At 40.6% G+C, this 25551-nt stretch overlaps 2 protein-coding genes across 6 annotated transcripts in view; one reads left to right on the plus strand and one right to left on the minus strand.

Moving 5' to 3' along the window:
* Positions 1-1869: 1869 nt before the first annotated feature.
* On the minus strand, positions 1870-4833 carry nat8l2 (N-acetyltransferase 8-like 2). Of its 2 annotated transcripts, none has more exons than XM_086199938.1 (2): positions 4818-4833; positions 1870-2849 (listed from the first exon to the last, which is right to left on the minus strand). In XM_086199938.1, the coding sequence occupies exon 2, from the start codon at positions 2835-2837 to the stop codon at positions 2160-2162; it is 678 nt and encodes a 225-aa protein (XP_086056064.1). In that variant the 5' UTR covers positions 2838-2849; positions 4818-4833; the 3' UTR covers positions 1870-2159. The 2 variants fall into 2 exon arrangements, with proteins under 2 accessions (XP_086056064.1, XP_086056063.1); XM_086199937.1 differs by lacking the exon at positions 4818-4833 and adding an exon at positions 4182-4440.
* A 391-nt stretch (positions 4834-5224) lies between these two features.
* The window catches only part of slc12a5a (solute carrier family 12 member 5a), a 145084-nt gene continuing 124757 nt past the window's right edge, over positions 5225-25551 (plus strand). For 2 of the 4 annotated variants that reach the window (XM_086199918.1, XM_086199921.1), the window contains exon 1: positions 5227-5592. In XM_086199918.1, coding sequence (XP_086056044.1) covers positions 5436-5592 — 157 coding nt within the window. In that variant the 5' untranslated portion in view covers positions 5227-5435. Of the gene's footprint in view, positions 5593-25551 lie in introns of all 4 variants that reach the window. The other 2 variants (XM_086199919.1, XM_086199920.1) reach the window with 2 other exon arrangements.

A 25551-nucleotide genomic window follows, 5' to 3' on the forward strand; every position in this document is an offset into this window, starting at 1 on the left:
CTCCCATTCCTGTTTGACATTTGTGAAACAAATATGTTAAGGTGAGGGCGGGGGTGTCATAGTTGTTGTTGTTTTTTTTTTTAATCTTTCCACATCATGTTCCAAGAACAAGGCGTGATCATGTATTTGATATGTAGTGTAGTCCTCCCCCTAAAATTTCACCATCACTGTCACTCCAAGAGAAGCTCCCAATAGAGCAGCCATGTAAGTCATGTTTGGAAGACTTTAGCGCCCCCCAGTGGCAGCCAGTCAGGAGACACTGAGACTGGCAGTGAATGTTTACATGAGCGCGAGTGTCTCTTCTCATGTAATATTACATAATGGACAATAATCATTACACACACACTGTAATCAATTCGTACATGTATGTACATGGAGCTCAAACTCAATGTAAATATTGCTAATATTTTTTCATCAAAACAAGAATTCCATGAGCAAATATCCCCCATACACCTTGTTTGTGTATTTCTCATCATACAGCCTCTTCAGCTAGTAGTGTTCTTCCTCTACCTCGCAGAGAGAGGAACAGTATTTGGACAGTTCTGTGGACTAATGACGGTATCGACACACTCGCCAGGAGGAGATGCACAAATTCGCTAGAGTGTTGATTTATATATTTCAAATTGGTGACAAAGATCATTTCACGTGATCGGAAAAGCAAACAGCATCTTTTGTTTCATCTGAAAACAGCCTCTACGTTTCAGGTTATCAGACCCGGGGGAAACGTTTTACCAGACCTTAGATTGCAGTGTGTATTTCTGAGTACTACAGTATGAGTATGTCCCGTGTTCTACATATTTCACGTGACTGACTGATGGGGCTGCAGCCAGGCTGTGTCAGTATTGGTGTGGGTAAATTGCGCCCTCTACTGTCTTTCTACTGAAATTCCTCCTGAGTGTAATAGCGCAAATCTATTGTTATGAGAGATAGAAGAAAAGAAACAAAACAAAACAATGGAGGAAACACTTCTTGCATCATGCTACAATGTGGCACAAACCAGGCCGTGTAGCAACTGTAATATACTTTATTTATGGACTGCTGTGGAGTTTCCATTCCCCTTTGTCATGAGTTTTGTTTGTAAGTCTTTATATTTGAAACTTTTTTGCCAATATATATATATATATATATATATATATATATATATATATATATATATATATATATATATACACACACATATAAATATGCAGCATCTTATTTTTCAATAGCTTCCATGTCATGTGACCTGGGGACTCCCAGCCATGAGTAGTAGACTGGAAATTTAGGACAACAAACTGTATTTTATTGCCACATTAATTTTACAAGGAAATATTTGTACTAAACAAATTGTTTATTTGTATACTGCACTTAAAGTTCTTCTCCAAGAGCTTCCATGTTTGGTGACTTAAGGACTCTTAATAGTAGTACTCACATCTACACATCTCCTTTTATGGCCCTTTATTACCTCGATGAATACTTTCTTGCAACACAGTTTATTTCATATACTGCAAATTCAACTAGATTTCTTTTATGAATCTCTTTGGGTCATGTGACCAAGGACATCAATTCATTACCAGACATAAGTGCTTGACTGGAACTATGGGACACACACCTTCTTATTGCCTCCTACATTCATATTCATGTCTTGGTGCAAAATTATTTTCCTGCAAATCTCTGCATTTTTTTTTCCAAAACTTTCTGATCATGTGATCACGAGAGTCAATTCCGGTGCCAGATATCAGTGCTAGACACGAGGAGGACCCAATTAATTGACAAACTAGTGAATATAATAGTAGTGTGGTGCCTACAGACTCTCAATTATTTTCAAATACATGTGACCTTTGGAAATAAGATGATGTGCAACATGAAAACAGATACAGAATGGTTTTTATAAGTGATTTTACTTCTTGCATGTTTTTGTATGAACAGTACATGTGATCTTTCTGAGGTATAAAATACGACGTGATAAATTACAAGTGTCTGGATTAAGTTTATCAGGGTACAGTGAAAGCAAAACGGCTCCTTCTCCAGTGTATTGATGTTTTTTTCTTGTTCAAAGCTCCAAAAAAGGAACTATTTTTGAAAAAGTGCTTGAAAGTGATTCTTAAAATCAAGTATTAATGTAAAAGCTTATTCCACTGATAAATTTAAAACAACAACAGTCATGTCACAGGGTTCTATCAGGCTTTCAAGCGTTTTTCCATTCTCAAAACTTTTACTTTAGACAGCTTTACCATCCAGAGTGGAGCCTCTGTGTCTGTGTGTAAGAGGACAAGGCTGAAGCCAAGTTTCTTGTACAGAGCCACGGCGGCGGTCTGGGTGGTGCTGGTCTCCAGCACCACCTTGGAGAGACCCCGTTGCTCACAAAAGTCAATAACTGTCTGAGCCATCCTTGCACCCAAACCAGCCCGTCTGCACAATGGCGAAACAATCATTCTGAACAGTTCACCGTACTTCCCCTCCCCACTTTGCTTGGCCACTAAAGCCACCATACCCACAATCCGTGCCGTCCCACCCACCTCAGCCTCAGCCACCCAGAAACAGTCATCCGGAGTGCCCAGATATGTCCCTGGAATGTCCTGCATGTCAGTCTGGAGCCGGTTCCTGACAAATCCGGCGTAAATCTCATGACAGCAGTAGTAGATGAGGCCGACCCAGAGTACTGGTAATAGTACACCAACCAACACAGAGTCCATGAGGTAGCCAAAAACACACAGCACTAAGGTGATGGTGAAGTAGACAGGGGTGATCATGGCGTTGTGAAAACACGGGCCGATGTGCTCCCGAATGCCGACACTGAACAGGGTCAGCACCGCGTCCTTGTCAGAGGGACGGTACTGGCGGATCTTCAACTCCATGACCAGAATGATCTAGAAGGAAATGAAAAACAAGTTTCTCGTGTGAGACCTTCAATCTTCAACAAACTCAGAAGTTCATTTACTCATTCACCAGTTAAGCACTGTTCTGCTGAACTACTCAAATGTTCTTTTGTTTTGGATCTTGCAAATTAAACAGCTTTTTATGCAGTGTTGTGTCCTGTGAATGCAAATGATATATATATTTTTTGTCTATATGAGTTGATGTGGAGGCAGTTGGTGATGCAAATGGTTTCTCTTAGTCCAGCGTTAATATCTGGTATTGATTTGGAGTCAGGGCGGCACGGTGGTGCAGTGGTCAGCACTGTCGCCTCACAGCAAGAAGGTTCTGGGTTTGAGCCCCAGCTCCAGCACAGGATCTTTCTGTGTGGAGTCTCCATGTTCTCCCTGTTCCTGTGTGGGTTCTCTCTGGTACTCCAGCTTCCTCCCACAGTCCAAAGACATCAAGAGGGGACGAGGATGATTGATACTCTAAATTGACTGTAGGTGTGGCTGGTCCCGTGAATGGTTGTCTGTCTCTATGTGTTGGCCCTGGGATGGACAGGCGACCTGTTCAGGGTGAACCCCGCCTCTGCCCCCGAAAGCTGCTAGGATAGGCTCCAGCCCCCCCCCCCCTTAATCAGGATAAGCGGAAGAAAATGGATGAATATATATATATATACATATATATATATATATATATATTTAAAGCTATTTGGGCAAACTAGTGATAATGTGCAGTGCTGAGTCACTATAAGTAATGTAAATCAGTAAATAATGGATCATCTCTTGGTGAGACACCTGTTTGGGGACACAGAGGGAGTGTGTTCCTTTATTCATTAACCGGTCACATACTGCCAACACAGCCCGTAAAAAAGGCTGCTGATCCGGGGTCAATGTCTGCGGGTCACCCAACGTAAGACTAACTTCAGCGCGGCGTCCGAGTTAAGAAGAAATGCGCCGCTCCGTTAGACGAGTTAACGGCTCGCTCGACGAACACTACCCCAACTTCTTACCGTAGGAGTAAATGAAACAAATCGTCAGAAAACACTTTAAGTGATTTCTGTTGTCCGGTCCCATTTCTTTTAACAATAATCGGTGACGTGAGGCAGAAATCTGTGATTTAACTGCCGAAAGACACACTTGATGAGTTGGAAACAGTTTTCGTCTGGTTAACTAGGTTACCCTCTCTGTCTCTGGTAGTTTTTGCCAGGTTTCGACAACTCAATCACAGCGTTCAACCCTTGACTAACGATACTAGCGAGCATAAATTCATAATGCATAATCCCATTCCAGCTCTGGCCGTCGGGGTAACCACTACAAAATGGAACCCTCGAGCAAACTCACTTTGAAAGAAGATTCAGGGAGCACGGGGTTGAGATCTCCACGGCGGCTGCAGCAGGCGCAGTGTGAGGCAGCTGCCACCGACCTGCAGCGCCTGCTGCTGCCGCTGGTCTCTGCAGCTGCCGCGGTCGCCCGGGATGTGCCACAGACCGTGGCAGCTGTTTGAGCCAGCTGCCATCGCTGCAGAGGACATGTTGAGGACATCATTAACTGCAGCTGCCTGTCTCTGCCCAAGCATCGGCCCGATGTTCCCATGTGTGAAAAGCAGAGTGTTTCAACTCCCCCTCAGTTACACAAACCGAACAACTTTTTTTTCCTTTTACTGTAGGAATGTTTTAATATTTTCACTGACTGTTTATTAGTGCCATACAGTTTAAAACTATTCTACATTAAGTAGACTAACTTTGAAAGAACATTGCAAATAGACGCGTGCATTAACTGAGGGTTGATGTAATTAGGCTTCATCCAATTTTTTTTAAAGTTTCTAAAGGAAAGAAGAGGCCAGGCCCACTATAAGTTTACTATGGGTTTACCTATAAGCAGTAAAGCTATAATGTACATTATGTGATGTTTGAGTAAAATGTTAGAGTTGATTATTGACAAATCAATTCAAACGGCACGGATACAGCCTATAATTACCCGACTGGATGAACGTCTCTTCGTCATAACCTGAAGTGATGGAGGTATTACGGGGCTCTTTATTTACACACGATATCTCTAAAAGTTTTTTTTTTTTTTTTTAAACTTTGCTGCATTTTTTTTTGACGCGTCCACTTTAACTTTACAACAAACGTACGCTGGCTGATAGGTCATCCTTAGCTTGGTCTGTGGTTGCCTAGCAACAGTGAGTAGGGGAAATTAGCTTGCTTTGGCTTGTTGTATGGCCAATAAATTTATAGATAACTGTCAGTAATTATTTAAAAAAAAAACACTGTGTTTTGAGCTTAATGTAGCATGTCGTATGATTAGTAATTTTGTATGGTTTTGTTGTTAAAATGGCACTACAAAGGGTGCCCTGGCGGCTTTAGGACCCAGGTGCGCGGCCGCCAGACACCGGTTGATGAGACGGTCCACTCGGCATTACACATCGTATTACTTATAAGAACGGCGGTCGTTCTTCCTGGACAGAGTAGTCGAGGGTGCACCTAGCAGACGGAGAAGGCGGACTACTGTAACAAGTGAAGTGGCAACATTTCCCGTCCCTGTCACACAGCACCTTGGCAAGACGACTCGCCGCTTGTCTCACCGGCGACAACCATGAGCCAGAGGTTCACCGTCTCCAAGAGCGACGGTGACCGGCGCCCCTCAATCCAGGGGGAGGTGAACCAGCTGTTTGAGGGAGATGAGCCCCCAACCAGCAGCGGCACCGAAGGGGAGGACGCTGCCGACACTGGGGCTGAAGTGGTGCTGAAAGGTAGGAGACCCTGAAACCGGTTTCATTTATCCTAATACTGTTTGTTAGCTGGAGGCTAAATGCTAGCAATATCCCGACGCTGTGACACCTCGCTGTCTATGGACAGATGTGTGTGTGTGACTGGAATTTCTAATGGCCACACGGGGCACGGTCTGGCCAAAAAACCACTGAAATTGCAACGCAGACTATTTTTTTTCCCCTGCTATGTTTTTCCAGCTGCATTGCGAAAAACATCGCAAGTTGAGCGTTTACTTGCGCTTGCTTTGACAAACAGGTTGCTTGTTTTGCTTTGTTTGCGTAGGATTTACTAATTTTATATGGCTTACTGTTGCATATTTTCAAATACTTCTTAATTTCCTACTTCATTTCAATTCTTAACCGCACGTCATCATTTCATTCCTCTTTGAATCCCACCAGTTGTCACATATTCGCACCTCACATTTCCATCTGATATTTTGAATCTTGCTGACCCGGTTTACAGGGGTCATTACCAACAGCACTTTAACCGTCAAGATTTTATCACCTAGGCTACAATTTATGTTGTGTCACTTAAAACCACAGCAGGTAAACTACTTGTTTCCCTGCTGTTGGGAAGGAGATGTCAATGTCAAGTACCTTCGAAGATGTTTGGCTGTAGTGAGAGCTTGAAAGTGTGGTATGGGTGCTTTGTTTCAGACAAGGGGTTGGACAAAAATAATGATGCTGTAATCACTATGCTGTGATGCCTCTTTTTGCAATACAGTATTTGGAAATTGGCACTAAATATTTGATTTTTCTTTTATTACAACAGCAGGTGTTGTGAACTGATTCCGATTTTGTCTTACTTGAGAGTTTGCTTATTGTACATCTTTTCACTTAACTGGACTTTGTTCATTTGTCACAATCATTGAAGCTGATATCATAATATCATATTTGAATACACACTTCCTGTTCTAGGAGTATTTTCTTTAGGATACAGATGATGATTTCTGCAATATATAATTTAGAGCAGAATCGCTGTATCTTACCCTTAGCTGGACATAAATCATCTTCACTAAACAATAATAGGGCAATTCTTATTTATGCACACTCTAGTAAAACATTTTTATTTCCAGTTTTAGGGTAAATAATGTAAATTTCCTCCACTGGCGCTCTGAGTTGTTCCCGACCTGCCTCCGGGGGAAAAGTGCCATTGTGTCTCTGTCCTGTCACAAACGCACATGAGTGAGATAATCAAGGTCCTGTCAGTCTGAATGGAATGCAGCAGTGCAGAACAAACGGTGCCTGAAATTACCATTCAGCCTGGAATGGAAGCCTTTAACTTTGCCAATCATTAGCATAAGTAAAAGTGCAGCCATTCAAGTCCAGTCAAGTGCAAATGAACATTTATCTCCAAATGAATCAATACATTTAATTCTAACTGCGGAAGGCTGCTACATTAAAGGCGTATGAGATTAATTGGCCAGGCTCCCAAGATCCCCATAAATGGAGATTTATAATTTTATTGCGGCTCCAGGTTTGCTCCTCCTTAATTTCTTTGCTTGCGTAATCCTTGACCGACATAACCCTCAGCCGGGCATATACGAACCATTGTTTATACAACATATGTTTGTCCCCTATTGTCTTTTAAGCAGTGCTGCTTTTCCAAGGTTCAGCAATGCAGACAGACTCTTAAAACAGCCACTCACTGAGAAGAGGAATGAGAGCTTTTAATCACCAGTTCAGAGCCTGTTTATTTCTAAATGTGGCTTTAGGAGCCTCAGAGGTTCAAAAGATGCCCCCATCTTCCCCTGTGCTGGTGAATTTGAATAAAAAAATGTCCCTTCAGCACTTCCTTGCCTTAGCTTAACTGACCAAAATGCCCCTGTGTCTCTCAATCATTCTTCTGGATGGCTGAGTGGGTCGCTTGGAACAAATCAACGTCTCCTTGTGTTCCTCCTATGTGTCAGGGAGTGCTTTTTTTAAAGGACTTCCTTTTACATATGCACTGTTTTTGCTCAGCTACAGGAGACTCTTGTCTCTACAGCCACTTTGCTGGTTGCCATAGCGACACACTACATCTTCATCAGAGTTGTCCACCAATGGTCTTGCAACAAGCTGAAAACACTTAAGATCAAGCAAGTACCTTAAAAAAAAAAAAAAAAAAGTACTTTTGTTCTTTTTGGGATGGTGTGTTTGATCCTTTCTGTTTTGTTTTGGGATTTTTTGGGGGGGGGTTGATTGAAATAGATTGAAATAATGATAGATGATGTAATATTTTCAAATGACTTGTTTTATGTGACAAAATGCAAATATATTCTGTTTACTTAGGACAAAGAGAGAGTCTCTGACACCGGGCAGTCTTTAGCACCTTGTGTGTCACTCTGAATCTGTTAGTGAAATTATGCCACTTATGGCATTTTTGTGCAAGATAATACCTCAGTGTCTACCGTTCCCCCGTCTTGTTCTTATTTTAGCTTTTGGACCGCAGTGATATGGAAGTTCTACCTCCCGGCCTGGATCCGTGATCCTGTTTCTATTGATCCAGAGGGAGGTGTGAGCTCAGAAGGCTCAGCCAGCCAGTGTGGCTGATGGTGACGGGCTGCGGCAGGAAACGAAGAGCCTCATTTCACTGCCAAGTGTTCTCTCTGCCCTTGACCTTGAAATGGTGTAAAAAGCTATATCTTTGTTAAATCAGTTGGGCTGTCCGTCAGAGAGGACAAGATGATTCTCACCTAGCAGTTGGCCACTGATGCCCCGCTGTTGACAGGATTTGAGACAGTTTGCTTTTACACCAGGACCTGACAACTATGAAAGTTTTTTTTATGAGCATTATTATTACTTATTGTTGTTAATCTTCAAATATATATATATATATATATATATATATATATATATATATATATATATATATATATATATATATATATATATATATATTTTTTTTTTACCTTTTGGTGGCATTACAGCAAGTGGTAAACAGCAAGAGGCTCCTACAGTTCTATGCATCATTGCTCCCAGAATTTCTTTCCATCTCAAAACAGGATAACAACAATAAACATCAGTGGGTTAATAATCAGTTATGCTCTGTCACTGAATTGATGCAGACTCTTCCACGGCTGCAACGTGATGCATCATAGAATAGCTAGCTAGTTGCTTACTCTGTCTGCCTGATGCAGCTTGTCTGGTAGCAACAGCGTTTATGAGAGCTTTTAAAGGATAAAAAGAACTACCAGCTGCAGTAAGAATGGGAAAGGGCACTAATGGAAGTGGTGAAACGAAGCAAATGTGAGCAATCACAGTAGAGCTAATTATCTGTGGCTTCATCATTACCTAGTCATTTGATCAATCGTGGTTCTTCTCAAAACCTTTTGCTTTCTCACAGCAGCTGTTTAAATGAAACCAAGGTTTGGGATGAGAGAGGAAACCTCCGTATATATCAAACTCTCATGGAAAATTTGGGGGGGTTTAACATAATCTACGAATGATGCCCATCCTCTTGATACACAAGTTTGTTTTGGCATTGTTCTTGTAAACCTGTATATTTACAGACTTGTGGCTCTATTTTAATACTTTGTTTCACTGCATTCTTTTGGAACTAACGTGGAACCCATTTGACTTAAATAAACATCCCCCAATTTGTCCTCAATGTTATGGTCCATAAGCAGCGACTTGGCCGGGGTTTAATCTGTGTCAGGATGTTTTGTTTCCTTCCTGGCAAATGAAGACCAGCAGAGAATGACACAGCATGAGGGCCGAGTGACGACAACAACAGCCACAATCACAGCATCAGCACAACCTTATAACCTTATGACAGCAGCAAAAACAGAGATTGATATCCTGCGTCTCTCATCCGTCCACAAGACAAACACCAATGTAGCATTAGTGTCTTGGTATTTGTTTGTCGCCTGGATTTTTTCTGATCTGAAACCGTTAGTATTGTAACTTAGCAAGATGATGATTCAAGAAAATTTAATGAAATCTCTGTCCAGCAGTGGCTCCCAGTAATTGTCCACCAGTGATAATGGGCAGTTGGCAAGAATATTGTTTGTGTGCTTATTCGGGCATTTCTGCAGCCCGATGGAGAACAGATATGGAATCACAGAGGCCTTTTGTGGACAAATCCTGTTGTAGGATTAATAAGCAGGGTGGCTGATTAAATCACTTGTGGTAAGAGGACAGTGTTATCCACCCTCAGATGAGCTTGTCTTAAAACAGTTCATTTTGCCACAGAAGTTGATAATGTATTTTATACATGGATTGCATGTAGTTTGAGATGTGAGCTTTTGTTTGGCTAACCGATACATTGTCATTTCAATATCTTTACATTTTTAGCAACCTTGGCATGCAAAAATATTCAAAATTCCCAGTGTTCTTGTTATGCCTGTGTTAACTGTATACCAGCGTCCAGGGGCGTAGCACCACATTCTGGGCCCTGTGTACTCTCAAATGTGGGTGGGCCCCTATGCCAGTGCACAAGGCACGTGAGCAAAAAAAAAAGAGAGGGAAAAATAATAGGGTCTTCGCCCAGAAGTACCTTCTGGCTCAGGCCCTAAAAAGGGGTATTTATTTTAAATAAAAAATCATGAATAGGGTTTTAAGCTACAATCAGATCAGATTATATTGCTGAGTGACTCTTTCACTCACCACCTCAATCATTTGAAATAAAAAAATCACTCACACACACACACACACAAAAAAAAAGGATTTTCATGGGCCTATCTCCCTAATTGGGCCCTGGGTAGTCAGTTCCACTTTCCAACCACTACCACGCCCATGCCAGCGTCCCTTTCTCCACTGCTGTTATTTGTTATGTGTTGCCATGACAAGTTGTGGTCTCCTTTTTCCCTGTAATGTAGTGCCAGGTTATTTGGATTATTACGAGCTCTGGTATTTCTGTAGCCATTTAGAGCCAGAACACTTTCCTACCATCCTGATGCTGCTAATTGACTTTGACATCCAGTCAAATATGAGACACTGTGAATGAAGTGATTATCAGAAATCTAAGGTAATTTTTTCATGAGATGTGTGTTTACCCATTTTTTAAAAAATAAAATTATGTACACACAAACACACCCTGCAGTGCTAAAGAATAAATTTACTTTAACCAGTTAGTCAAAATCTCAGGCCCCATGGAAATGTATTCACAGTAAAAAAAAAATACTATAAATAAACATATTGTTTTAATAATAATTCATTCAGGAAATACATTTGCAATGAAAGTGTTTCTTCAAGCCTCGCTCGACAGTGTTTCGTTGGGCATTTTCTCACACATTCTAGCAAAGCTGTGTTTGGAGTTAGAAAATGTACAGGCTCGATTTTTGCCTTAACTGTAGACCGACTGCAGCATCCCTCCACATCTGCAACAACACTAGCAGCACAATATGACACAACGAATACATGTTCTTCATTGAATCTTATGCTATGTGTGTGTGTGTGTGTGTGTGTGTGTGTGTGTGTGTAGTGGGACTGGGGATGATGAGATGTGATGGGTCTGTTTTCATTGCACCTGATCCACTCCGCCTGTTCGATTTTTCTTGTTGTTTGATATTAATGTGCCAGCTTCACACTTCCATGACTAACTGGAAAATCTACTCAGATTATAGTAGTATAAATTCCCACTTATAACATTTTCAGTGTGGTGCACATTGAATAATTAGGGGATGCTGACAGCAAAGGAGATGGAGAGATATGGATGTTAGTGAGTCAGGCATCTCATGGAACATCTTGGAAAACCAATAAAGCACCAAATCTTCACATGCTTCAGTCGATTAAAGGGACGTTATCAATTTGGAGTTATCACATCAGGCACATAGATTTGAAATATAGTATGAGGCTTCCTCCGACTGGCTCAGTAGGCCAACAACATTTATTGGGAAGAAACTGTTAATCCTAGAAAAACCACAGTTGTTTAATGCAAACGTGCCAAAACAACCTATATTTACATTCAACAGACACGTCGCATGACATCACTGAACCTGAAGGACATGGCTGCAGTCACAAAATCATCAGCAAGTGTATCTTTAATGAAGATCCCCTGAAACTTAATAGTATTTCTTGTGCCTAAACAGTCGGTAACCTTTCTTGTTAAACTATTTTTCAAGACAAATTCTGTTTTGACGCGGACTGCAAAGATAACTGCTTCTGCCCATGTTCTGGTACTGGTCGTGAATTGTGGATCTGTTAATTGACAGTAACGTGATATGCACCCTCGGGCCTGTTTGAGTGATAAACCTGTGTTGATGGGGAAATTATGTCCAGTTGGTACAAAACAGTTTAGTGTATCTTCCCATCTGTCCTCCTCTCACTGTAATTCTATTAAATAGCTGAATTTCGTTCCCTTAGAAGAGCCATTGATTTGTAATCTAGCCAGCCGTTAAATGCCATCGCCTCTGTGCCATCACTCACGCAGTTATTCCGTTTCCTGTCAAAAGGGGAACCATCAATGTAGTTTAGATCAATACAATTCATGCAGCATCACCTATCCGGCTCCAATCTAATTTCAAAAGAGTGGTCTAAATTGAATTAAATGAGCTGAATCTTTTGGTGCTAGGATACTGTGTGGTAAAATGGGAGATGTGATGGCGGTGGCGAGACAGCAGAGGGCAGTCTACTTTATGTTTTAATGATGGACAAACATCTGGCACTGGAGTTGGGTGCTGAATTAATGTTAAAACCTTTACGGGAGGGAAAAAATCAAATCATATGTTTTCACCTGCCGTTGCAGAGATTGGGTGTCTATCTTGTGAGACACTCTTGGAACTGTAATTTTTAAGGCTGAATATGAGAAATCAATTGTTCTGCAGTGAAACAGACAGATGTGTTTTTGTGCTGAGACAACAGGGGGCGCTTGTGTTCTTTCTCTCCATTAGCTCTGCTGTACTCCCCTCAGTCAGAATGATGTGGTAAAAAACTGATTTGGGATCAGAAATCCAGTGAATTACACAACAGTCTGCGCTGTACGTGTGATGGAAGGTGCATGTAAAGCATATGCTTGACTGAGGGAAATGGGTGTGCATGCACTTGTGTGTGAAGATGAGAAGCAAGAACGACTGGAGAGAGGAAAAGGTAGCTGTGCACGAGGGGGAGTAAATCTCTCTTAGCCCAGAAATCCTCGTGCCGTTATGTAACTCTGTCTGCAAACGTGGTGGCAGGGGTTTGTGGGGGAGGTGTGTGTGTGTATATACTGTGTGTGTGTGGTGGAGGATTGGGATCAATTGATATAAAGTGACAAAATCCTCCTCACATGCAGGCAGGCTGCAGGGCAGACCTCAGTGATACTAACACAGGACGAACGGGGGGAGACATCAAGAGGGGAGAGGTAGAACATTCCCCTCTACCACACAAATCTCTTGATGACACATCCTTCACATGTCCACGATTCTCTAATTTGGATATCCATGGCTAATTCTGCAACACATGGCCTTAACGTTGGATCTATAAACTGAAAGCCCTTTTCACTGTCTGACAAAATATTTTCACAAAATAAACCAGGTTGTCAGTTCATCCATCCATTTTCTTCCGTTTATCCTGATTAAGGGTTGTGGGGGGGCTGGAGCCTGTCCCATCGGCTTTCGGGCGAGAGGCGGGGTTCACCCCGGACAAGTCGCCAGTCCATCGCATGGCCAACACATAGAGACAAACAACCATTCACACTCACAGTCACACCTACGGTCCATTTAGAGTATCAACCAGCCTCGTCCCCAATTGATGTCTTTGGACTGTGGGAGGAAGCTGGAGTACCAGAGAGAACCTACACAGGCACAGGGAGAGCAGGCAGACTCCGTATAGAAAGATCCCGTGCCTGAGCCAGGAATCAAACCCAGAATCTTCTTGCTGTGAGGCGACAGTGCTGACCACTGCACCACCGTGCCGCCTACATGTGTTCATAAATCTCAAAATTCAGTACAGTGAAAAAATAAACTAAAATTTGTCTGATATGTTGTGTCATTTTGCGTGTCGAAATGATTCTTGACTGATCAAAATATGTTCTGTAAACAAAGGAGAAGTTTGCTTTGAGGGCCTTCTGACGGGACGTCTTTTTAACAGATAGACAACCCAGAATTAGTGTCGTGATGTTTTCTGTTTTAACACAAACCTTGATGTTTTCTTTAATCTAACTAGAGTTTTGTTACCAGAACTTAAACAAAAACAAAATAAGGATACAAATTAAAAGTGAATCTACGTAGAAGAGGAAAAAGAACGAGAAACTAGAAATCGGGTTATGGAATGTGCCTGTCACACCTTGAGCTTTGACCAAAAAAAATCTTTTCATTTAATCCTTAGGACTGAGTGGATGTTGGTGCTGAATTTTAGGAAATTCTTTCAAAGAGTTCTACAGCTACTGCTATCATGTGAGGTGACAGTGGCCTTCACCTTTTGACGAACAGATGAACAGATGACCTAGAAACATCATCCCACAGGTGCTGCAGGTGCTGAGGTACAAGAATTGAAATCCAAACTTCAAATGAAGTTTATTGAGTGATATCTGTGACCATTTTTCTATTTGCTTACTCTGACACTGGTGGATTATGAATGTACTTGCTGTCGTATTTATACTAACTCACATGATTTTCTTCAGGTTTCTGACAAAAAGCATGTTTCTTTTGGAATTGTTTTTACTCAGGGGTCTTTCTGCCCCAAAAGCCTTTCTGGTCAAAAGTGTTTGAGGCAAACTTTTCTTTGGGTTCCTTTGGAAACTGAGTGCTGATGTAGTGCGGTAGACATTTTGTATTGGGTCTGGTTGCTAGTGCCTCTGAGTTTATATTGATGTCAGGCAAGCAGAACGAACCAGGAAAATGGATGAGCAGCTCATTAATCATGTTTCCCAACATCCCATCTTAACAAATGTCAAAAGTCTCAAGCACCACGAGTGCAACCAAAATTTCTCTGTAGCCGACTCCATCTTTCACTCAAATTAATCCTGAGACGAGGAGTAAAACCAGTGTGAGAAGAGTCTACCGTAAAATGAAATTTTGCATCAATTTTTTTTCTTGATTTTGTGTCATATCTGGTATTGAAAACATTTTACACTCCACATTTACATCATCCCTCAAACAAGGGTCAAATCTGAATTAATCTACAGAAATTTCATTACTTTATAATTTGCAACTGTTTGAGTAATTATTATCAGAGTAATTATTCAAGGTAATTACATAAGATTGCATACGATTTTTCTGTTTTGGTCTTGTATTAGTTTATATGATACTGATTATCAGTTAGTTTGGTGTTGTTCAAATAAACACTGTAATACTTAATAATGAAAAATTTGAGGTATTTACCCTCAAAACCAAAAAAGTGGGATATTTTGAAATGGCTAAGTAGACAAAGAACACATGGGGATCATCTTGGAATGAGGACAATGTGGAGTTTCTGTGTGTAATTCCTCTCAAAGCAGTCGATTTCAGCCTCTGACCCTCTTCTCTTCGCCTCTCAGCGCCTTGTCTGCAATATGCGTTGCGTGTGTCACAGATGGTGTATCATGGCTTTGTAGTTAGTTTCATCATTTTGAGTTGTTATTTGTGGGTCCTTTGGGAGCAGCCCTCTTTCTGTGCATCACCATCCAAATCCATGGGCAGCCGTGTCTCTCAGGGCTCTTCTGCTTACATTGAACAGCTGAACTCCCGGGGGAAAATTCAATAGATGCTTGTGTAGGGGAAAAAAAAAAAGCCATTTTATTTCCAACTCAAAACATATTCATAAAGACCAATGACTAGGAACAAGAGGAATTTATTTTAATAGGTCAGATGATAATTTACAGTGGTCTCCAGAATAAATCACAGCCAGCAGAATGTAAGAGCTACTCATTCTGCTGTGGAGTTGTGGGGTGTGTGTTATTTTGGTTTGATTTAGAGAGGAGCGCATGTGCCGTCTGCTGAAGCGATGGAGGCAGAGAGCAGCGGGCCAGAGATGCAGGTCATGGATCCCCATGGGGCCAGGCTGGTATTCAGGAATTATACCAGGCCTTCCTGCCCTTCAGGACTGCTGTACAACATTTTTCCTCTCTCTATATATGTTTTTACAGGTTTTCTGTTTTTCTCTCTCTTTGGGGAAATATTTTGGCCCTGGTAGAGGCATAATTTGGGTTTTGAAAAGGTGAACTGTGAAATAAGACCCACTGTATGATCTAAGAGTTGTGCCACAAGCTAAATTTTATGTGCTCTGAATTGGAATTTTTGTTGTTAATTTTAATAACTTTATTTGGCTGACTGACTACCAGCCTAGTTGCCATAGCACTGGAGGAGACCAGCGGGAGAAGAATGGCCTTTGGCCCCTTGTGTACCTCACTGCAGTTGTTCCACAGTCCAAGGGATGTGTCAGCTCACTGCACAGTCTCCACCATGGTAACCATGCATATCACTACTGGAGAGCAATGTCAGGACTGATTGTACAGCAAGGCTGCATATGATAGGGTTTCCAAATCGTCATTGTAGTCTACAATTTTGTGGCTTTGCTGTATTCTTCCATCAGATCACCACACCTTCATACCTTCATTTATAAGCAGTGTTCGGAGCAGTACTTTCCAGTGGGAGTTTGCCAGTGCATCTGCTGTGGTCTATGATCCAGTAGCTGAGCCACTGTCTGCAGAGCTGCAGTTCTAGATGTCTTCAGTCTTAAATCAACAGATGTAGGCAGTTATGCTGCTATACTTTAATGATTTGACTGTTTAATTTCTAACTAATTAATGCAAATATGATGTATTATTCTATCCTGTGATGAGCTGTCATATTGTTATCATCAGAATTGCCGCCACTACAGCATTCTAACTGTACTTCAAATAAATTAAGACATTAGCGCATGCTGCCAGCAGTTGTGTTTGTGATTGAATGTGATTGCTAAAGTTTGCGCCAGTTAGCTGTATTTGTTTGTTTGTTTGTTTGTTTTTTATTTGTTGGTCAGAAAAGAAAATGGTGAAGATTCTTTGGCAGAATGCTTCAACTAAGATTGATTGTCCCTCTGTTGGCATGCAAATCCAGTCAATAGTCACTAGAAACTTAGTGAATTGTGGGCTACCAAAGACCCTGCAAGGATCACTAGTGTTTCACATTTGAGTATATAGTTGGTGTTGGCATGTTAGGTTGTGACATATTGGAAAATTCACTTTTTTAGACATTTCTCATGCTTGATTGACCTTTCAAGCTGTTAAGGGAAGAATGTGTTGAGGGGTTGCACTCTCAAACCTTGCCTATTGATGTCACTAGATAGACCAAATCTTACACACAGTCCTAAATTTATTTAGATGTGGCCACTGGCCAGTTTGGGAACAGTCTGAGAGTTGCTCTAAGACTGGATTGAGTCAAGACAAACCATTAATCCTCTGGGTTTCTTTCCCTCTCAGGCCTTTGCTCTCTTTCTCACCTTTCCTTTTCAAGTCTCTGTGACCTTCGCTTTATCTACCTGCCAAAAGCAGAGTGCTTATGGAGCTGCTGTAACGATGGGTATTTGAAGTGGGCACTTTCTGATCCTCTCTCTCTCCGCAGTCATTCATTTCCCCACCATGTGCTTCTTGTTGGCCCAGTAAACTGCAGATATTACCGCTTGGCTGCATGTGCGATTGGTCTTTATCACATGTTCACCTGATGTGTATCTAACACCTGCTCTCAGTCATTTCTAAGTATCGTTCTCACATAGAACTCTTTCACCTGAAACCAAATCCCGTCTCTTTTAAAACCACTCTCTCCCTTGTGTTCATTCAGCGCTGGCCACTCTGTCTGTCTGGCCCACTGAATGGATGTTAAAAATCACCAGTGTGTGTGAATGGGTGTTTGGTCGGCTTGCTTCGTTGATGGTGTGTGGAGAGGATGATTGGTAGAATGGGCAGTCTGCATTTTGTGAGTGTAGTTTTACTTGTAGTAGCAGGGATCAGGATTGTCCCTGTGAATCACAAGGTGAAAAGAAAAGTGAAGTTCTAACATCTCGGATTTTAGCCATTACCATTACCCCCTTCCTACCTCCCCCCAGTTGTCAACAGAGTGAGCTAAAGCTAGATGGATGGCAGATAGATTTATTGTGCTTCTCTCTTATCACAGTACAGGTTTGCTGGCGTTCTCGCCATCCTCTTCTGCTTGATCTCTCTTTCCTCCTCTTCATATTGTATCTGTTTGCCATTGCTGTTACCCCCTCTCTGTATTTCTTATTCCCTCTCTTTCCTCTCCTCCCTCCATCTTTCTTTCTCTCTCTCTTTCCACCCCCTCACTCTTACAACCTCTCTCCCCTTGGTTTTGGTGCATTGCAGTGGCTCCATCACTACATTGGAGACACAACAAACGAGGTCTCTCTCACCGTCTCTATTACTTTCTCTCCTCTTCTTTCTTTCTCTCTTGCTCTCTCTCTCGCTCTCTCTCTCTCTCTCTCTCTGTCTCTCACACACACACACTTTCTACTTTCTATTCTCTTATTTTAGCCCCAATTTCCCATCTCTTTCACTTTCTCACTCTCTCAAGGCTTATTGAGATCCATAGACAAAGCCTTGAGAATGAGCCGAACTGTAACCTCAAAAATTTCCATATCAAAAAGCTGCGCAAGATGTGAAATAAAAGGCACAAACACAATCCTTTGCCCTCAATCATGCTAGGAAGTCTTGCAGATTTTCATATGCACATACCACAGCCTTCAGAAGTCTTTGCCTCTGAAACGGTTGCAAGGCAACCACCTCTTCAATTTTTATGATGGATTGGTCTCTGATTTCTGGGAAATAAAGACACTTCATAGATCTTTGGAGGACAAAGACTTTGTAAGATTTGCTGTTTGTGTCATCCATCACACCTGAATATACTAGCAGGCAATGGAATGTAGGAGGTGACTGACATTTTGTCATCGCATCAATCCAGCAGAACTTGCTGTTGCTCTGGATATGCCAACATTGATTAAACTGTTTGATTAGGGATTCGTCACCAGTATATCGTGTGTTCTCAGCTGGATGAATGAAGAAACTATAAAGGATTTCAAGACCATGTTCACAGTAGAAGATATCTTGTCTTTCAGCACCAGTAACATTTTAATTGGGGTTTCACTGACTTTATGGATTTAAAAAAAAGGAAGTCCCAGAAACACCTTCAGCTGATGTGTCAGCTTGCTGGCTTTGTTGAATAATTGCGTGTCTTTGCAAAAAATACTGAAAAACCACAAGCCACAGAAATCAATCACTAATTCCCATATACCTTGCATTTTAGGATTACTTATTGAAGACCACATAAGGTTCACAACTCTTTGGTTTCAGTTTCCTGTGTAATTCATGCTTTCATATGATGTTCCTCTTAAAACTATTTGTGCATCACACTGAAGTGTCGAGTTAAATCAAGTTCTTTGTTTCCCCAGTTGTCCTGTCCTTCAAAATACATACTTTTTCAGGGATAGAATTCTCAAATCCTTAATTTATTTCTATGATTGTATGTAACCTTGCACAATATTTAATTTTTCATTTAAGAAACAGCTAGAATCACATAATTGATAACCCTGTTGTCTAGGAAGGAACAGCTGTGAGTGTGTTCTAAATGGTTTAGCCACTGACCTTTGATGGACCATGTTTCTGGGTGTTGATGTTTCAGGAAAGTTTCTTTGAAAGGCAGGTATATTACTCTGTCAGTTATAGCATGTTCAGGGTAAAAAAAAAAAAAAAGAACATTCGGAAGGTCAGAGGAAACAATTTTCTTTTCTTGAGCATAATTGTATTTTTGCTGTTCGTCATCTGGATGAACTGTAAAAGAGGAACAAATTTAATAAGGCTTTAGCTTTATCTACCTCAGAAAAAAACAATTAATTCCCTTTTTTTGTGAAAAAAAGAGGACATCATGAGCAGGCAAACACTGGAAGAAAATACAATAAATGAGAACTTTATATGTATTGTGGCGGTCTAGTCAAGAGTCAGTTTCTCTCTTTCTTAAGGCAGTTAGCAGTGCATTAGCCCACCCCCTGCCATAGAGGCATGCCGGACTGGATGAGGCAAACCCAGTGTGAAGCATCCCTTGTTATAATCCAAGCTATTTAAAGCTAACACTCCCACTTGTGAAAACCCAAAGCTGAGCCTGTGATTTAGAATTCCATGCATACGTTACGTAATGCTTTTGTCTTTCATGCATGAACTCCTCTCCAGGCATAGGCATAGTTTATTAATGAAAGGGATTGCATGATTGTGGGGTGGTTGATTGTGTGTGTGTGCATTTGCATGGATGAACAGTTGTATATTATCTGTATGCGTATGTCAGTGTGTGCAGCAAGTTTATTGTACTGTAGGTCTGTATCGGCTCATTTGTATGTGTGAGGGGGAGTAGGAGATTGCAGGAATTCCTGTGCACTTGACATGACAACATGGCTACCCACTACTATGAAAGGTCAGGGTTCATCGTCCCTGAAGACTGTAAAACAGCCTGTCACAGTCTGCACTGATTACTGACGTGTGTCAGATGACACGTGACGTGATGTGTACTAACTGAAATTGTAGACAGGTAAACTCATAAACAAGATTGTAAATAAAGCTGTGCTGTTTCATGGATTTATTCCAATTACATTAAATCTAAAAGTAAAACATTATCATGATATTACTTGTCTTAACAGTTAAATGTGAGAGATTAAAAAGTAAAGTTCTGTTTGCTTTTTCATCTTTACAGTTTTTCCAGGAGGTTTAAGTATTGTGGAGTCAGTCACCATGGCAATATGAGGATCTTTCTCACTCAGACAGTTCATTATCCACCATCAGATACAAAAATGGTGCAGATTCAATACCTCACAGGTTATTTCAGATTCAGACTGAATAGTATAATTTCCCAGTTATTAGTGTTGACAGTATGAGTGTAAACAACATATTATGGATCAGTTACAGTATATGACATCTTAAGGAAAAGTGATACAAAGTTGTACGTGCATGGGACTTCGAATGTCCAACAACAGGAGTGATCAGTGGACCAGCACAAACACCTCCAGTGAGAACCACATGCAAAAATCTGTATATTCATTCAGTGCTATATTTTAAGATAGTTGTTACAACTCAAATATTAAGAAATAAAAATGGCTCAAATTGTCCCCTACATCTTATTAAAACAGCAGTTTTGTCACCAGGATAATGTCTGCAAGTGTTTTGTTCCTTGCGCACAAATATGTGGGTCACATACCCATTGTTTTGGATTAATTTTCAAACATATATGCAGAAAGAGACAATAAGAACAGCCCTGTGTAAATGTGATCTACATGTGACCTTACATTGATTGTTTTAGCAAATGATCTGAGTATTTTTTTTTTAATTTGCTATAATTGTTTGATAAAATTTGCATTGGTAATTGTGCTTGTCAACAGTACACTTCTTTATTAATGAGGCAGCTCAGGGCTTTTATTTTGCCTTCAACTGTGATGTGTTGGGAGCCTCCTGTTGCTGCTTATGCTACTGCTGGAGTTGGCTGTTGGTCTGGGTGGTCTACTATCAGCACACATGTTGCGTACAGTGATGCATATATTTCAGACCGCATATGCTAAGTGGATATTCAGCCAATACTTGCAAATATTTACTGCTGGCTGTGGGGAGCAGCCAGTAGTATCAAACCAAACAAACCACCTCAAAAACAAAATAACTGACTGGACAGTTTGTAGAGAGAATGTAAAACAACACTTAATGTTGTCACTGCAAATTATGGTGACTTGTGCCTTTTTTTGCACATACAGATTTCAGATTTAAACGCCAAAAAAATAAAAATGGATCAGATAAGCTGTGCTCAATGCATCTCTGAAGCTTTGATAGCAGGAGTGCTCATGAGATCCCAGCTTCTGGGTTCAATTGATACACGACCTGTGTGCTTGTCAGCAGCTTATGCTGAAGCTGTCATTTGCTATCTCTGCCCATCTCTCAGCTTAGAAGTTGGGGCCTCTCTTGGCCAACATGAGTTAATTGAAATTGATTTTGTCTCCAGTGAAGGAGGCTGCTTTTTAATAGATAGGCAGTGTTGCATAGCTGCCTGCAAATTTCCTATTGCGTTCTAATGGTTTGAGAAGGCTCTGCAATTGTACATAACAATATTGCCCTTGTTCACCTGCTATTATTACACAAGTGCAGGCAGAAAAATACACACAGATGTATGTTAGAGCATAGATTGTTGCCTTTCTTCCTTGTCTCTTTCTCTCCCGCCTGTGTTTTTCCCTGTAAATTAGGAACGTAGTGATGAGGCATTGAAATGCACGGAGGCTTATCATTTGGCATTAACCTGAGATTGACTGAATGAAATTGTCAAGGCTGTTTTTGTAAATCTCTAATTGAATTGAACAAGACCGACTGAACCCCCAAACTGCTCTCTATTGAGTCAGATTTGGTGGTGAGTGTACTTGTCACTTTCACAGACACTCCAAAAGGAAACCCACATGCTTTCCATCATACCTGCTATTACACCACCCGAAGCAGGTTAACGCTGCAAATATCAATACCATGGGTGCTCCCACTGGACTTTTGTCACCATTAAAGGTTTTTCCTTGACGCCTCAGCACACACAACACAATACTGCTCTTTCTGCATAGCTAAAGGTCTTGCCAGCCTTAATCTCCTCCACAGCCCTGTGCTACAGACTGGCCGGTCAAATCAAGATAGTTCTCTCACATTTTGTTGTCTCATTCCTCTACAGGCTTATTTCCTTTCTCTTGCTTTTCCATCCTATTATTCTGGGAAGAAAACCAGCAACAACGTCACAGTGTTCTATTAATGGATATGCCAAGGATGCCGTGTAGTCAAGGAAACCATTTAAAATAGATGTTTTTTTTTTGTTTTGTTTTGTTTTGTTTTTTTACAGTGCAAGGTTTCTGTACTCCAAGAGGGACTGAGTGGTGTGATGCAAATGAAAACTGAATCAGATAAATCTTTATATTTAAAATAATTGAAGGAAGAAAGTGGAGCAGAGCTCCTGATGTTTAATTTCACAATGGCCTAAGTGTGGAGTTCCTTTCCTTTGGACTTTCGCCGCTCTGATTCGGCTTCTCCTTGGCAGAAAACAAGATGTGGGAGAATTACAGAGTGATTCATCTCACTACTGTGGTATCTGGCTCAGTCACAGAGCTGCTGCACACAACTCGCCTACTCTCATCCTGTGTGTAGGATCCCTTCTCCGACGTCACTCCTGGAGAGCTGCACCTCAGAACAAATGAGAATTTAGCTCTGTTTGTGTTAAACACAGTGGCGTTCCTAAGTGGATAAATTACAGTCCCTATTAATCAATAATTTAGAACTTTATTGTAGGTAATGTTTTATGTTTATCTGTGCAGTTTCTTGGGAAAGGGAGAATTTGTTGTTAGGGAAAGATCTAGGTTCTCTTTTTTTATACTTATGGTACATACTGTATATGTTCTGCCTGTAGTTGCTACTTAAGTTCAGCTGAAATACTTCTTTAGCCTTTGTAACTTAAATCAACGGTCACTGTTCAACTATTTAATATTTGTCAAAAATGAATGAAGAAATCTATTTATATTAAAATCCAATTTTTTTTCTTATTCAAAAACAGATGTCTTCCTAAATTAGCATTTCATTTCAGCTAATAATATGATGACATCCATTTATTAATCTTAGTGGTGTATACTGTATATCTCCAAGCTAAAATACCTTCATTAGCAATATGGCTCAACAACTAATCAAATTTGTTTGAAAGTGAAACATGATTTACTGCAATGGAAGGAAGTGGCATTATTTGTTCAATGCTAATTTTGTGTGTCAAAATACTAAAGTAAGTTCAATTTCCTGGTGATGCAGGGATGTCCCACTGACGCATCGTATTCCCCAGACTTAAGAAAATGTCTGTGTTTGGTAAAGATGGAAACAAGAATCACAACGTGATCAATTTTAATGTATAAAAATGAGAGTTGAGTGTTGTAAAAAAGTAACATTCCTCCTAATATCGCAAATGCCATCACAATTGTGATACAGTCAGAGTGATCGCGAAATGATTTTACAGTAAAAATGGTATTTCAGTGTGTATTTGGTTGTTGGCTCAGGATATGCCCTTTTCAGTGTTCCAATTAAAGTCCAACCAATGTTATTTCATTGTTTTCTCTCAGAAACACATCATGATAGTCGTTTTCAAAGTGCTATTTCAGCTAGACGTTAAGAATATTAAGATGAATTTGCATTATACTGAAGCTATTTTTTGCATATTGTGAGCTACATCTGGACTGTAGACTACATTTCATGCCTCAGATCTTCCACCAGTGCCTGTTTATCGCCCCTGAACAAACACAAGTTAATTGATTGACTGAATGAATAATTAACTGTGCTAATTAATGCGCTGTTAAGATCTCTCCAAGTGCATTGACTCGGACAGCACTCCTCACACCTTTTAAAATAATTTGGTATGTGCTTTTCCCTCTTGGATGTACAGTATAAGAGGCTTAAGCATTCACCAAACATTGATTTGATATTCTCCACTGACATGTGCATGCTGTGATAGTCATGCTTGTAATCCTGTTGGCTAAATATGCTTAGCTGTGAAAACAGATTAAGACATGGCAGTGTTTTCTTGGCCAGATATTCCCAATGGCCAGGCTGATCTAAGCAAGCGCTTTAAAACATCTGTCCAGTGTGGTTGTGCTTTAGCATGACCTAGAGCTGCTGTTCACTCAACCCACTGAGAAGTGTGTGACTTTCTTAGTGCAAACAGTGATTGTGCTTTTCAGCCCGGTTCTTTCTTAATTCCAGTGGTGTGTATTAGGACTGCGTAAATAATCAAAATTTAACTGCAATATGGCATACTATAGTTTTCAAAGCCCAGGAAGACACAGTATTTGGTAAAGGTTAAACATGCACTAAGCCTTGTTGCATGGTTTCAGCACGATTTCATTTTGGTCTCAAATCGTAGGCATCTCCCCTTGATCCGCTAGCTACCTCTCCCCTGAATACACTATGAAAAAGTCCGGTCTCTGGAGACAACACAGGGCTCACTAATGGCAAACAAACACTATGTGCACATAAACATTACAAACCACATTCCAATCACCGACAAGATGGTTGGGGATGGGGGGGGGTTAGTGCACATGCATACACTGGGGAATAAGCAGAGTTGATTGAGTAGTGTAGTTAGTTATTGTTAGCTTACGCTATAGGTCCTAGCTAGCACTAGCATTGATTCCAGGATAATTCAGGAAATTCTACAATAAGTGTCTCTTTCGTATAAGCTCATAAAATAATTTTCAATGTATCAGCTGTAACTCATAACCTAATATCGTAAAGATATTGTATAAAGACTTAGAATGTAAATTTACTCACTGAACAGTTGGAGTTTGCTCACTCATCTTTGTGACGTTAGCGCAGCACAGGTCCACTTTTGTTGTCAATGCGCATTCATGAAATTTACAGAAACACGGACGGAGGGGCGAGCTTGCTCTGTCTTTGTGTGGTATTTACAACAAACTTGAACAGAAGTGATGTCAGGCAACAACACTAACTGCACCCATAAGTGTGTGGGTAAAAAAAAAAATCACAATTGAATCTTGCCTACTCATCATATTCCACAGATGTAGCAACATGTCAGTGATTGATACAGGTCCCCATAAACGTCAGCCAGAGGGTTTTTCAATGAAAAACAACAATAATGATATTTTTAAAAAAAAGACTTTTCCTCAAATGCCAAATCATATTGTGATCAAATATCTCAATTAGAGAAGTTTTTCAAAATTGTACAGCTCTAGTGTTTGTCATCCACTGAGACCAATTTGATGCACGTCCCAAGAATTCTGTCCAATTCAACTTTATTACAATGTAATGTGATACAATGATACAGTGCACCACACAGTATTTTCACTATAGCTTTAATTTTACCGTCTTTCCTGCTCACGTGCTTGTTTTTTTTTTTCTTAGAAAACTCTAGATCATGTCATTACTTAAAAAAAAAAGCCTTCAAATCAAAAAGTAAATTAATTATTTTTATGTATTAGCTGGGTAGTTCAGACATACTGATACTGATGCTCTCCTGATGCTCTGCTGTCTCCACTTGAAACTAAAGACTGACTGACTGTATGAGACACCTGTCTACATGGGCAGCGAGG

Source organism: Aulostomus chinensis, chromosome 3, assembly GCF_037954235.1.
Source record: "Aulostomus chinensis isolate RoL2024-O1b breed Wild chromosome 3, RoL_Achi_v1.0, whole genome shotgun sequence".
NCBI lineage: Eukaryota > Metazoa > Chordata > Actinopteri > Syngnathiformes > Aulostomidae > Aulostomus > Aulostomus chinensis.